The sequence below is a fragment of the Pristiophorus japonicus genome, chromosome 13 (genome assembly GCF_044704955.1).
Source record: "Pristiophorus japonicus isolate sPriJap1 chromosome 13, sPriJap1.hap1, whole genome shotgun sequence".
In the NCBI taxonomy this organism is placed as follows: domain Eukaryota; kingdom Metazoa; phylum Chordata; class Chondrichthyes; family Pristiophoridae; genus Pristiophorus; species Pristiophorus japonicus.
In genome coordinates this window covers 163,010,633-163,026,298 of record NC_091989.1, presented here as the reverse complement: position 1 = coordinate 163,026,298, position 15,666 = coordinate 163,010,633, and the positions used below count along the sequence as shown (strand labels likewise).

The 15,666-nt window shown below is 44.6% G+C and overlaps 1 protein-coding gene across 1 annotated transcript in view; it reads right to left on the bottom strand.

The window, feature by feature from the left end:
- Positions 1-3,445: 3,445 nt before the first annotated feature.
- LOC139278337 (glycine cleavage system H protein, mitochondrial-like) overlaps positions 3,446-15,666 on the bottom strand; it is a 30,143-nt gene continuing 17,922 nt past the window's right edge. The window contains exons 4-5 of the mRNA XM_070897005.1: positions 8,073-8,204; positions 3,446-5,136 (exon numbers count right to left, since the gene is read on the bottom strand). Coding sequence (XP_070753106.1) covers positions 5,039-5,136; positions 8,073-8,204 — 230 coding nt within the window. The 3' untranslated portion in view covers positions 3,446-5,038. The remainder of the gene's footprint in view (positions 5,137-8,072; positions 8,205-15,666) is intronic.

Here is a 15,666-nt window from a genome sequence, read left to right as displayed (position 1 = left end):
CACAATATACCCTACATAAACTTGAGGTCATCCAAAACTCGGCAGCCCATGTCCTAACTCGCACCAAATGTGACTAACCCATCACCCCTGTACTCACTGACCTACATTGGCTCCTGGTTAAGCATCGCCTCGATTTCAAAATTCTCATCCTTATTTTCAAATCCTTCCATGGCCTCACTCCTCCCTATCTCTATAATCTCTTCAACCTCACAACCGCCCCCCTCTCCCCGCCAAGATATCTGCACTCTTCAAATTCTGCCCTCTTGACCATCCCTGATTATAACTGCTCAACCATCGGTGGGTGTGCCTTAAGCTGCCTGGGGCCCCAAACTCAAACTCCCTCCCTAAATCACTCCACCTCTCTTTCCTCCAAGGTGCTCCTTAAAACCTATCTCTTTGACCAAGCTTTTCATCATCTGCCATAATTTCTTATTGGGCTCGATTTCAATTTTGTTGTTGTCTTATAACACTCCTGTGAAGAGCCTCGGGATGTTTTAATACGTTAATTGTATATAAATACAATTTGTTGTTGTACAGTGAAAGATTGTAAATATTTTAAAGCTAATGATATCAATGAAATCTCAGCAAATGTGGCAGGTTCGCAATTAAACAGTTCAAGAGAAGATGAAAGCTATTTTGTTAGTTATGATTGATGCAGAAAATTATATCTTCATTAACTCCAAGAAACGTTATGGATACTTCATTCTCAGACATTTGACCGATATTAGAGAATCATTTTGATTTAGTGGAGAGCTGTAAGTTTGCAGTGAGAAACCAAAGACCTGATGACACCAGCAAATACATTGTTGCCATAAGAAAATGATCTCTACATTGCAATTTACAGATGAACGCATCCAGTCAAAATTGTTCGGTATGGATGATCTCTCTTTTGAGAAAGCTTGCAAGATAGCCACCTCCATGGAGATGGCAGAGAAAAATATTGAGGAATTTCACCCATTACCAGCAGTTGCAGTAGTTCACACCCATGTAGAAATGAAGAGGGTGAGCCCTAAACGAAGGAATAATTACAAAACCAAGAATAATCAAGATTATAAGAACATAATAGGAACAGGAATAAACCATACGGCCCCTCGAGGCTGCTCCGCCATTCAATAAGATCATGGCTGAGCTGATCATGGACTCAGCTCCACTTCCCTGCCGCTCACCATAACCCCTTATCGTTTAAGAAACTTATCCATTTCTGTCTTAAATCTAATTCAATGTCACAGCTTCCACAGCTCTCTGAGGCAGTGAATTCCAGATTTACAACCCTGAAAGAAATTTCTCATCTGTTTTAAATGGGCAGCCCCTTATTCTAAGATTATGCCCTCTAGTTCTAGTCTCCCCCATCAGTGGAAACATCCTCTCTGCATCTACCTTGTCAAGCCCCTCAATCTTATACGTTTCAATAAGATCACCTCTCATTCTTCTGAATTCCAATGAATAGAGGCCCAACCTATTCAACCATTCCTCATAAGTCAACCTCCTCATCCCCAGAATCAACCTAGTGAACCTTCTCTGAACTGCCTCCAAAGCAAGTATATCCTTTCGTAAATATGGAAACCAAAACTGCACGTATTCCAGGTGTGGCTTCACCAATACCTTATATAGCTGTAGCAAGACTTCCCTGCTTTTATACTCCATCCCCTTTGCAATAAGCTGAACCTGCATACGATCCTTTGGCGGTTCATGCAAAAGTACCCCCAGGTTCCGCTGTACTGCGGCACTTTGCAATCTTTCTCCATTTAAAGAATAACTTGCTCTTTGATTTTTTTTCTGACCTCACACTTTCCAACATTATATTCCATCTGCCAAATTTTTGCCCACTCACTTAGCTTATGTCCTTTTGCAGAATTTTTGTGTCCTCCTCACACATTGCTTTTCCTCCTATCTTTGTATCGTCAGCAAACTTGGCTACGTTACACTCAGTCCCTTCTTCCAAGTCGTTAATATAGATTGGTAATAGTTGGGGTCCCAGCAGATCCCTGCAGCACCCCACTAGCTACTGGTTGCCAACCAGAGAATGAACTATAGGTGTAATAGCAACTATACCACACACCCATGCCGGTTCAAGTGGGCAAGATGCTACCGGTGCCAAGTGAGGGGACACATTGCCGCCTCATGTAAATCCAAGGACAGGGCCAACGATTAATCAAAGACTTCACTGGGTGGAAACCGATTGGGACAGTGTAGGTTATGTGACTCAGTATCTTCCGGGGGGAGGGGGAAGAGTTGGGGTTCAGTTGAAAAGATCAATGAGAAAACGCAAGCCAAATAAACATGACAATAAATAGAAGTATCAAAATCGTGGGAAAACAACACTAGGAATGATGGAACAAAAATTCAAGAGGACTCAGGAAGATAGTCAGGAATCCTGAGCCACACGCCCTGAAAACAGAAATTCCTCAAGACCAAAGGAGAAAATAGAAAACAGGCATAGCCAGACAAATGCAAAGATATGGAGGTCTGAGTGGGAGGAAGCCAATAGCTTACAAGATACTTGGGTTCAGCAGTTGAAGTTGTAAAATTGTAATTGTAATGTTAAGTAATCTTTTAAAATATTGTATAGCTACAATAAATAACTTGCTTCTAAAAACAAAAAGCAGTGTAATGTCTGCGCCTGTGAGCATGCTCCCAGGTTTGTGGAGCTGTTGCACTGAATGGCTTACTCAGTCATGGGACGTTCAAAATATGCAATAAAACCTTGGCTAATTGAGTTCAGCTTCTCCACGATGAGGTGGGCTGGTGGATGAACTGGTAATAGAAACATAGAAAATAGGTGCAGGAGTAGGCCATTCGGCCCTTCTAGCCTGCACCGCCATTCAATGAGTTCATGGCTGAACATTCAACTTCAGTACCCCTTGTTCAGTTTGTTGTTAAACCTTTGCTAATAAACCAGCTAATTATTTGCTTAAGAATTCAAGGCTACACATTCACTGTAAAGAACCCATGAAGCAAAAACACAACAGGCACCAAACCTCAGAAAAGAGATATAGGTTGTATAATTTTCACTTGTGTTCCTTGAGGTTAAATGATAAAAGGGATTTGACAGGATACAGAAAAACTTTTTTGATGGGGAAACTAGAACATTATTAGAGCTGGTCATTTTAGGAGTGAAATCAGGATGCATTTTTTCAAAGGGTAGTACTAATCTGGAATTCGCTCTCCCAAAAGGCTGTGGATACTGGGTCAATTGAAATTGAAGACTGAAATATTTCTTAGGCAAGCTTATCAAGGGATATGGAACGAAGGCGGGTACAGATCAGCCAATTGAATGGCTTACCCCTATGTTCTTTCAGATGCAAGGAAAAGGACAAATAAATTGCCTTGTATCGTTTATGCGCAGGGCTGTTGATCAGAGTTAAGAGCAGCTTAATACTTCTATCCACTGTCAAAAACTGAAGCCCAGTGATGTCTTAGAAATAACCCACACGTTAATGGACAATTTTTGTACATTTCATTTTAATTTTGAAATTTTACTATGATATCCATCTTTATTGCTATGTCCGATACAATCCTTAAGTTGTAGATTGGAAAGTCTCCATTCCTGGATTTACCTTCTGTTGCATTCTTGGAAGATGTGGAGATTCTTCAAAATTCCTTTGTTGAAGGGAACATTGAGAATCCTACAATATACTCAATTTCTAGCTATTGTGAGGAGTTTGATCCCCAAAAGAGATTCACAAAGCAACACTGGGACGGGGGGGGGGGGGGGTGGGAAGAAAGGAGAAGAAATATACAGTTTACTCTGCAGAATTCCCATCATTTAATAGTGTGAACAATTACATACTTTACAGAACAAAACTGGATAACCTCTCAGGTTTTCCACAGCAAATTAATGCAAATCCTACAAAACTTTAGGCACCTCGACATCTGGCATTGGTTAATGCATTAGTAGCTAACTTTTGTGCAGAAACACTTGTGTTTTTGATCGTTATTATAGATACAACATACTCCTATAAAAAATCCCACAACTAGTGGAAATTTTAAGTTAAAATTAATAACTATTTGTGCACACCCACCCCAAAAAACCTGACCAGTTTCAATTTTTATATACCAAATGTGTAATATTCTGGCTGAGGTTACTCTATCTGCAGAATCATCCATACAATATGAAGCAGCTCTACTCATTTATACTAGAATCTATGTTGCAACCTACAAGACTCCTTATTTGACGTCTTATACAAGAAGTAAATATCACCATATCTAGAAACATGGAAATGTGGTACAAATGTACAAACCACAATAAAATTGGTGCACATATTGTAAGTTCCCATGTACTGTATTAAGTTCCTTGTATTATTCTCTATAATCAGTTGCAGATCTCAAATGGCAGCTGTCCAAATTGGAACTTGATGATATATATGAAGTATTGCATTATAGAAACTGAATTGTACCAAGGCCATTTACTATTATAAAATGAAGTGTAGACTTTGTATTAACTATACAATGCAGGTAGAACCACAAAATACAACAGCTGTGGGGTTTTCCAGTTAGGTCAGTTTTATTACCAATTAGCCATCTGCCATTAAATTGTGGTTTAATCTGTAGAAAAATGGCTAGACACAAGGCCATTTTAAAAATGAACAATATGGCTTTCAAGAGGACACAATAACCTGAAAAAAACATAACTTCACAACATAGCTGTAGTATCATTGGTCAAAAACAGACCTTGTCATGATTTCCGTGCCATAGCGACCAAGTTCATACATTATTGACTAGTTTCATTGTATCAAGTAAAAATTTGAAGTTAATTACAACCTACTGTTGAGTGGTTAAAAATTTACGCCCCATATATTGTTCATCATTCAATTGCTGAGATATTGCAAAACCGGAAGGATTGTGTAGACTAAGCGTCATTTTTAGAAATCTCATCTATTTCCATTATAATGCCTAATTTAAGAGGGCCACAGCGAAGTGCACTCCTTATAAATTACTCTTGCTTGTTAAACCAGGGGTCTTGGGACACAACCCACTCTCACTGCTAAAGTACACAGGAACAGACGTGCAATTTTTATTGCTAGGAATGAAGAGCGACTCAATCTTCAATGGACTTTAGGAATTTCTCGTAAGCCTCTTCGTCCATCAGCTCGTCAACTTCAGCCGGATTATCCAGTGTCATTTTAATAAGCCACCCTGTCAAGAAAAACCACCAGGTCACTATGAAAAATGCTACAATACAGCCACACACAAAAAATTTAATGTGAAGTTAGAGATGCAATATATAGCCAAGCACTTCACTTCTTAAGTTACTTGAGAACTACATGTTAAGATTATTTTGAAATTTGTTTGGAAGCAACTTAGAGATTTATATTAGGTCTATTTAAATCAAATGGTTTTTCTTGAAGAAAATATGCAGTAATGTGAGTCCCATTAATGATTTAATGAATGGAAAAGAACTTTCATTCAATTTCTTGTAAATAAAATATAGGCCAAAGTTTGAAGGCACGTAAAAAGATTGTTATCTTTAAAAAAAAAAAGCACTTTTAATACTGGATGGCTGCACAATTTTCCAGAAACAATCCTAGATAATACTCCCGAAAAAAAATTAAATTGCATTTAAGTTGTCCTGGAGAGGACAATGTCTACAGAAATCACCTTCATTACCAATCGAGTTGTCTTGCAACTACAGCACTGTAGGCTTCTCTGCTTCCTATCTGTGCCTGGTATTTTTAGTTTTAGTAAATAATTCACAGTGGTGATTGATGATCTATCAATTAGTAAAATATCTACCGTATATCTGTACAGTATTAGTCATACAGAACAAGAGTGCGTTTTACAGGGGTAGAAAATACAAGGAGTCTTCAAACAGGATGAAGAAAGGAAGTAGCAAGGCAAAGGGCTTTGGTGAGGGAGCTTCAGATGGTAGGGGCATAGTGGTTGATAGACTTCAGAAGGTGGAGCAGGGAGCAAAGAAATAGCCAGTGTCACAAAGTTGCAGTATGTGCAGAAGCAGCCATTAGAGGAAATCATTGAGTTGACGACTGGAACATTGGGTAAACATTGGGGTTCTGAAATTAGTTTGGCAGGGCACAGGGAACAGGATGATGGGGGAAGTGTGGGATTTTTTGCAGGTAAGAATTTGGGCTGCAAAATTCTGAATGAGTTGGAGTTTGGGGAGGTGGCGAGACCAGCAAAGAAAGCAGTGAAAATAGTGGAACAACAACGTGATTAATGCGGGGAGGGAGGTGGAGAGAAGGGAGAGGAAAGAGGTTGGACAGAGGCAGCCAATGTTTTGGAAGTGGAAAAAAAATAGACTTAGTATGAAATTGGATATGGATTGAGCAGCTCGTCAAAGTTCTGCATCTCTGGCAGCCAGGGATATTAATGGACTCAAGTTGGAGGCATGTAGGTACTGGTAGAAGTTGAAGGGGAAGGATTTGGGCAAGTTGATTTTAAGCTGAAGAAAATTTCAGCTCATGCAGAATTGAATCTTGAATAGGTTAAAGTGTAGCTATAGCTTTGGGATTGATATAGGAGGCAGAGAGATGGACAGGGGTCACCAAACTATGGACGCTGACCCATGCTTCACGGATGGAAAACATAAATGACAGAAAAAGGGGATCAAGGATAGAACCCGGGAGGTGAACAAGAGATGATCATGTGACCATGGGAGGAGAAACAGGGGCTAATTTCTCCAGATTGCGCTCATGAAGGGGTCTGGCACATTGGCCATACATATTGGGAGGATTGCCAGCATGCCACCCATTCTGTCCATTAAGCCTCCCTGCCATTACCCCTGTACTGTCCACAATGTGAGTTATAAATAGGGACTTGAGAAAACGACGTAATAGAAGTGAACTGTAGAAGAGGTTGGAGTGATTGATAGTCCCAAAAGCAGCAGAGAAGTTCAGGAGGAGAGAAAGTGAGCCTTGTTCACAGTCCAACATGGTGCTGTTTGTGATTCAGTGTCGTGCTGGAAGAGGAAGTTGAATTGGAGGATCTAAATCCATATTGATGGGACAATAATTAAAGGACAATGTATTCCAGGACTTGAAGAAATGGAGTGTTTTTTTGCAGGTTGGGTGAAAGTATAATGATGGTGCTGAGGAAGATGGGAGTGATGTCAGAAGACAGACATTTTAATGATATTATGGAGTATAAAGTTAAGGAAGGGAATGAAAGGAACACAGGTGATAGGCATCAGGAATGAGATTAATAAGGACTGTAGGAAGTGACAAGAGGAGAAAGGAGGATGACCATATAGATTAACACTTTTCCTGTTCTGTACATTTCTATGCAAACAACCGAGTACGAGGGCCATAGCCATGACTGTTCTCTACTAGTGGAGTGGTGCAGATGGAAAACCATCTAATTCAAAACTAATGAGAACAAGCCTGTTGACTGTGAAGGCATAAATGTCTGGAGATCAACACAGGAATCAGCCACTCCTTCAGAAGTTGAGTAGACAAGAACAAAGTAACCCATCAACTTTGTTGATTTTGTTACCATGTATGAAAGAGTGAAGCCTTCATTACCCATCATGTCAGAAGATACCTTTCAGGTGGTCAATGGAAATTTTAGTCGCCAAATATTAGTCTTACACATGTAATATTGCAGCACCTTATGCTCAATAATGTAGAGAAGTATAATAAAATTACAAACTGAATTTAGAGCTGTGAAGTTAGAGATTAGTGTTAGTGGGCTACACAATGAGGCAATGTCAAATGCAAAGCTTTGTTTTGTGAAAATTCTGGCAGATAATCAGAGCGTAGATAATGGAGGTTGCATTACAAAATGAAGCCACTTCAAGAACAATTAATTGAAATACTTTCACATGTCCAATCACCAAATTCACATCTGGCATAATTTTAAACACTGAATAATTATATTTGAAATAAGTCAGTAACAAAATCATGATAACTACAACACCATCAGTCACTTTGCTGGCCACCAGTCCCATAGCATTGTCAATGAAAATAGAAAAATACCCTAGTTTATAGTCAACCAAAAAAATATTTAACAGCATTAGGCTTTCTGTCACTTCAGTTCAAAATCACAAAGTAGTTTCAGCATACTGAAAATGTTAAAACCTTCCTGCTTCTGAAAGCCTGTTCTAATCATTCACATACCTTCTCCATAGCAAGATTTATTGACTAGTCCTGGATTGTCAGCAAGAGCCTGATTTACATCGGTTACCTCTCCAGTCAGAGGAGAATACAATTCACTAGCAGCTTTCACACTTTCCAGAGCACCAAACTCATCTGAGAAAAAAAAATGTTTAATATATAAAGAAACTGCCACACAGCACACTTTGCACAGTCCTGACAATTACTTTTGGAAAACTTTCAAACTGTTTATAACAACTGATAACTAACGGTGATATCAAGTCAAAAGTTCAACATTTTATTTATGCCATGGAAGTGGCTGGCAGGAATACTTTTTACGAGTTTGAGTAAATGCTTTGATTTTACGCTTATTTGGAGCTACTGAAGGGCTATGTTGGCAGCTGCACAATGGAGGAAGGATAGAAACAATACAAGGCTGCTGCAACATGAAGGAGTTTAAGCTGCTTTCATCACGTTTGCTTTACTGGATTGTTTACCTTTTACAATAAAAATACTGCTAGTGCTCAATCGACATAGGTATAACACTAACTTATTAGCCAAAGAGGTGAAATAAGCTTACGCAAAAGTTGTACAATGCCACTTGCATTTCCTCTGCTGTTAATGTCGAAGCAAAACAAATTAGTATGCGATAAATTTCCAGTACTTGGACAATTTACTTCAATATGGGTACTTGCTTCAAGGAAGTACAGAACATAAATAAAAGATAATAAAGGATCAATCCCAATAGGTGCAGTCTACAGACCACCTAATAGTGGAAGGGAGGTGGAGGAAGAAATACGCAGACAAATTAGGGCAATGTGTAAAAAAACATAAAATAATGATGGGGGATTTCAACAACCCTGATATTAATTGGACAGAAGAGATAGGTAAAGGGGATAAGGAAATGGAGTTCCTAAAATGTGTATAGGACTCCTTTCTAACCTATATGTAATAAGCCCAAGGGAGGATTCGCTATTGGATCTAGTAATGGGGAATGAACCAGAGCAGATAAGAGAAGTAAACGTAGGGGAACATCTAGGCAGTATTGACCATCATATCATACGCTTTATGATAATTGAGAAGGATGCAAGTATGACAAAAACCAGGGTAATAGATTGGAGAAAAGCTGATTGAAAGATTGAGAATAGAACTTTCGGGGAAAAAATGGGCAACAATATTGGCAAAAAATGATAAACATTTACAACGTGTTCAACAGAGTGCAGGAATAATATATTCCGCTAAAGGAAAGAACAAACTAAACAAACGAGACTCCATGGATGAATAAAGCCACAAGGGAACAATGGAGGGTAAGGAAAGTACATAGACAGCAGGGGAGAGCATGATAAGTGAGAAAACAAAAAGATTAGGAGAGAAGTCAAAAAAACAATTAGGAAGGCAGAGGAATTATGAAATTAAATTATCAAGGAACATAAAATAGTAAAATATTTTACAGGCACATAAAAAAAATGGAAGTTTGGGCTGGGAATAGAACCATTAAGGGTTAGATAGAATAATACCACAGGTTAACGACAGAGAGGGCAGAAATATTAAATCATTATTTGGCTTCAGTATTTACCAAGGAGATAGAACAGGTGAACATGACATTGGATGATGAGATAAGTGCATTTAAAATAAAAAGGGGAGATATATTAAATAAACTAATCAAATTCAAAAGCGGATGAAACCCCTGCTCCGGATGGATTGCATCCACGCATTTTAAAAGAATCTAGGGAAGAGATAGTAGAAGCATTACTATACATTTAATAATGTTAGAAAAAGGTGCAGTTCCAAAGGACTGATGGATAAATAACGTAATATTTATATTTAAGAAGGGGGATAGAACATGTCCAGGGAATTATAGACCAGTCAGCTTAACATCGGTGGTAGGAAACATAATAGAATCCCTCCCAAAGGATAAAATAGAACAGCTAGAAACCAAAAATATAATAATGAATAGTCAGCATGGATTTCAAAAGGGAAAGTTTTGCTTGACATAGAAACGTGGGGCCCAAGTTTCGGCCTCAGTTGCTCCTGATTTTTTGGAGCAACTGGTGTAGAACGGAGTATCTTAGAAATTCAAATTCTCGGCATTTAGTTTGCTCCAGTTCTAGTCAGTTAGAACAGTTTCACTTTGGAACATAATTTTTTTTTCCAAAAGGGGGCGTGTCCGGCCACTTAAGCCTGTTTTCAAAGTTTCGGCAGTGAAAACTTACTCCAAACTAACTTAGAATGGAGTAAGTGAAGATTTTTGTACGCTCGAAAAAACCTTGTCTACACTTTAGAAAATCAGGCGTAGGTTACAAATCAAACGTAGGGAATGGTGGGGGGGGGGGTTTAAAGGGAAGTTTACAAACATTAAACACTTCAGTTTTACAAATAAAGAGCCACCATCAATAATAAATGATAAAAACATCAATAAATCAACCAATAAATCAATCAAAAAAATTAATAAGAAATAATTAAAAAAAAAATCAATATATAAAACATTTTCTACTTACCGACTGCAGCACCGGGAGCCCTCCAACAGCGTGCTGGGATGCCCCCCCAGTGTGTCTACCTCTCTGTCTGTCTGTGTGTCTCTCACTCTCTGTCTGTCAGTGTCTGTGTTTCTGACAGCGAGGGGAGGGGGGGGGGGAAGAAGAGAGAAGAGGGGGGGGGGGAAGAGAAGAGGGGGGGGAAGAGAAGAGGGGGGGGGAGAGAAGAGGGGGGGGAAGAGAAGAGGGGGGGGAAGAGAAGAGGGGGGGGAAGAGAAGAGGGGAAGAGGGGGGTGAAGAGAAGAGGGGGGTGAAGAGAAGAGGGGGGGGAGAGAAGAGGGGGGGGGAGAGAAGAGGGGGGGGAAGAGAAGAGGGGGGGGAGAGGAAGAGGGGGGGGAGAGGAAGAGGGGGGGGAGAGGAAGAGGGGGGGGAGAGGAAGAGGGGGGGGAGAGGAAGAGGTGGAGAGGAAGGGGAAGGGGAAGAGGTGGAGAGGAAGGGGAAAGAGGTGGAGAGGAAGGGGAAAGGGGGGGGAGAGGAAGGGGAAAGGGGGGGAGAGGAAGGGGAAAGGGGGGGAGAGGAAGGGGAAAGGGGGGGAGAGGAAGGGGAAAGGGGGGGAGAGGAAGGGGAAAGGGGGGGAGAGGAAGGGGAAAGGGGGGAGAAGAGGAGAAGGGGAAAGGGGGGAGAAGAGGAGAAGGGGAAAGGGGGGGAGAGGAGATGGGGAAGGGGGGGAGAGGAGATGGGGAAGGGGGGGAGAGGAGAAGGGGAAAGGGGGGAGAGGAGAAGGGGAAAGGGGGGGAGAGGAAGGGGAAAGGGGGGAGAGGAAGGGGAAAGGGGGGGAGAGGAAGGGGAAAGGGGGGGAGAGGAAGGGGAAAGGGGGGGAGAGGAAGGGGAAAGGGGGGGAGAGGAAGGGGAAAGGGGGGAGAGGAAGGGGAAAGGGGGGAGAGGAAGGGGAAAGGGGGGAGAGGAAGGGGAAAGGGGGGGAGAGGAGAAGGGGAAAGGGGGGGGAAGAGGAGAAGGGGAGCAGAAGGGGAAAGGGGGGGAGAGGAGAAGGGGAAAGGGGAGGAGAGGAAGGGGAAAAGGAAAGGGAAAGGGGGGGGGAAGAGGAAGGGGAAAGGGGGGGGGAAGAGGAAGGGGAAAGGGGGGGGAGAGGAGAAGGGGAAAGAGGGGGAAGAGAAGGGGAAAGGGGGGGGAAGAGGAGAAGGGGAAAGGGGGGGGGAGAGGAGAAGGGGAAAGGGGGGGAAGAGGAGAAGGGGAAAGGGGGGGAGAGGAGAAGGGGAAAGGGGGGGAGAGGAGAAGGGGAAAGGGGGGGAGAGGAGAAGGGGAAAGGGGGGAGAGGAGAAGGGGAAAGGGGGGAGAGGAGAAGGGGAAAGGGGGGGAGAGGAGAAGGGGAAAGGGGGGGAGAGGAGAAGGGGAAAGGGGGGAGAGGAGAAGGGGAAAGGGGGGAGAGGAGAAGGGGAAGGGGGGGGAAGAGAGGGGGAGAGGAGGGGGAAGAGAGGGGGAGAGGAAGGGGAAAGGGGGGAGAGGAAGGGGAAAGGGGGAGAGGAAGGGGAAAGGGGGAGAGGAAGGGGAAAGGGGGAGAGGAAGGGGAAAGGGGGAGAGGAAGGGGAAAGGGGGAGAGGAAGGGGAAAGGGGGAGAGGAAGGGGAAAGGGGGGAGAGGAAGGGGAAAGGGGGGAGAGGAAGGGGAAAGGGGGGAGAGGAAGGGGAAAGGGGGGAGAGGAAGGGGAAAGGGGGGGAGAGGAAGGGGAAAGGGGGGGAGAGGAAGGGGAAAGGGGGGAGAGGAAGGGGAAAGGGGGGGAGAGGAAGGGGAAAGGGGGGGAGAGGAAGGGGAAAGGGGGGGGAAGAGGAGAAGGGGAAAGGGGGTAGAGGAGAAGGGGAAAGGGGGGAAGAGGAGAAGGGGAAAGGGGGGAGAGGAGAAGGGGAAAGGGGAGGAGAGGAAGGGGAAAAGGAAGGGGAAAGGGGGGGGAAGAGGAAGGGGAAAGGGGGGGGAAGAGGAAGGGGAAAGGGGGGGGAAGAGGAGAAGGGGAAAGGGGGGAGAGAAGGGGAAAGAGGGGGAAGAGAAGGGGAAAGGGGGGGAAGAGGAGAAGGGGAAAGGGGGGGAGAGGAGAAGGGGAAAGGGGGGGGAGAGGAGAAGGGGAAAGGGGGGGGAGAGGAGAAGGGGAAAGGGGGGGAGAGGAGAAGGGGAAAGGGGGGGAGAGGAGAAGGGGAAAGGGGGGGAGAGGAGAAGGGGAAAGGGGGGGAGAGGAGAAGGGGAAAGGGGGGGAGAGGAGAAGGGGAAAGGGGGGGAGAGGAGAAGGGGAAAGGGGGGGGAGAGGAGAAGGGGAAAGGGGGAGAGAGGAGAAGGGGAAAGGGGGGGGGAAGAGGAGAAGGGGAGCAGAAGGGGAAAGGGGGGGGAGAGGAGAAGGGGAAGGAGAGGAGAAGGGGAAAGGGGGGAGAGAAGGGGAAAGGGGGGAGAGGAGAAGGGGAAAGGGGGGGGAGAAGAGGGGGGGGGGGAAGGAGAAGGGGGAGGGAGGCTGAACGGGCCGGGCCCAAGACTTCGGGCAGGGCCCTTCCCCAGCACCAGATTTACAGGTAGGTGGCGTTGGGTCAGGTCGGGTCGGGGGGAGTGCGGTCGGGGTTGGGAGGGGCGGAGGGAGGTCGGATCGGGTTGGGGTGAGGAGGAGGGAGGTCAGGTTGGGTCGGGTCGGGGGTGGGAGGTTAGGTCGGGGAGGGGGGCGCGCGGGTCAAGTCCAGTCTGGGGGGTCGGGTCGGGTCCGGGGGATGGGGGAGTCGGGCCGGTCGGGTCCGGGGGGGGGTCGAGTCGAGTCGAGTCGAGTCGAGTTGGGAGGAAGCAGGAGCTGGGCGTGGGAGGCAGCCTTATGCGTGCTTCGGGCCCCTCCCACAGAGGTTTGGGCGCCTGGAGCTACTGCACATTCGCGCCCACTGTAGCGCGCATGTGCAGAGGTACCGGCACTGTTTTCAGCGCAGGGACCAGCAGGGAGCCGGAGAATTTGTAAGTTTTCTTTAGGCGCACTTTGTGGCGCGAAAAACGGGCGTCCAGGTCGGGGCTGCGCCCTTCTAGGCGCGGCCCGAAACTTGGGCCCATAGAAAATAGGTGCAGGAGTAGGCCATTCGGCCTTTTCAGCCTCCACCACCATTCAATATGATCATGGCTGATTATGCAACTTCAGTACCCCATTCCAGCTTTCTCTCCATACCCCTTGATCCGTTTAGCCGTAAGGACCACATCCAACTCACTTTTGAATATATCTAACGAACTGGCCTCAACAACTTTCTGTTATAGAGAATTCCACAGGTTCACAATTCTCTGAGTGAAGAAGTTTCTCCTCATCTCGGTTCTAAATGGCTTACCCCTTATCCTTAGATGTGACCCCTAGATCTGGACTTCCCCAACATCAGGAATATTCTTCCTGCATCTAACCTGTCCAATCCAGTCAGAATTTTACATGTTTCTATGAGATCTCCTCTAAATTCCAGTGAATATAGAAACATAGAAAATAGGTGCAGGAGCAGGCCATTCAGCCCTGCAGGAGCAGGCCATTCAGCCCTTCTAGCCTGCACCGCCATTCAATGAGTTCATGGCTGAACATGAAACTTCAGTACCCCCTTCCTGCTTTCACGCCAAACCCCTTGATCCCCCGAGTAGTAAGGACTTCATCTAACTCCCTTTTGAATATATTTAGTGAATTGGCCTCAACTACTTTCTGTGGTAGAGAATTCCACAGGTTCACCACTCTCTGAGTGAAGAAGTTTCTCCTCATCTCGGTCCTAAATGGCTTACCCCTTATCCTTAGACTGTGACCCCTGGTTCTGGACTTCCCCAACATTGGGAACATTCTTCCTGCATCCAACCTGTCCAAACCCGTCAGAATTTTAAACGTTTCTATGAGGTCCCCTCTCACTCTTCTGAACTCCAGTGAATACAAGCCCAGTTGATCCAGTCTTTCTTGATAGGTCAGTCCCACCATCCCAGGAATCAGTCTGGTGAATCTCCGCTGCACTCCCTCAATAGCAAGAATGTCCTTCCTCAAGTTAGGAGACCAAAACTGTACACAATACTCCAGGTGTGGCCTCACCAATGCCCTGTACAACTGTAGCAACACCTCCCTGCCCCTGTACTCAAATCCCCTCGCTATGAAGGCCAACATGCCATGTGCCTTCTTCACCACCTGCTGTACCTGCGTGCCAACTTTGAATGACTGATGTACCATGACACCCAGGTCTCGTTGCACCTTCCCTTTTCCTAATCTGTCACCATTCAGATAATAGTCTGTCTCTCTGTTTTTACCACCAAAGTGGATAACCTCACATTTATCCACATTATACTTCATCTGCCACGCATTTGCCCACTCACCTAACCTATCCAAGTCACTCTGCAGCCTCATAGAATCCTCCTCGCAGCTCACACTGCCACCCAACTTAGTGTCATCCGCAAATTTGGAGATACTACATTTAATCCCCTCGTCTAAATCATTAATGTATAATGTAAACAGCTGGGGCCCCAGCACAGAACCTTGCAGTACCCCACTAGTCACTGCCTGCCATTCTGAAAAGTATCCATTTACTCCTACTCTTTGCTTCCTGTCTGACAACCAGTTCTCAATCCACATCAGCACACTACCCCCAATCCCATGTGCTTTAACTTTGCACATTAATCTCCTGTGTGGGACCTTGTCGAAAGCCTTCTGAAAGTCCAAATATACCACATCAACTGGTTCTCCTTTGTCCACTTTACTGGAAACATCCTCAAAAAATTCCAGAAGATTTGTCAAGCATGATCTCCCTTTCACAAATCCATGCTGACTTGGACCTATCATGTCACCATTTTCCAAATGCGCTGCTATGACATCCTTAATAATTGATTCCATCATTTTACCCACTACTGAGGTCAGGCTGACCGGTCTATAATTCCCTGCTTTCTCTCTCCCTCCTTTTTTAAAAAGTGGGGTTACATTGGCTACCCTCCACTCGATAGGAACTGATCCAGAGTCAATGGAATGTTGGAAAATGACTGTCAATGCATCTGCTATTTCCAAGGCCACCTCCTTAAGTACTCTGGGATGCAGTCCATCAGGCCCTGGGGATTTATCGGCCTTCAATCCCATCAATTTCCCCAACACAATTTCCCGACTAATAAAGATTTCCC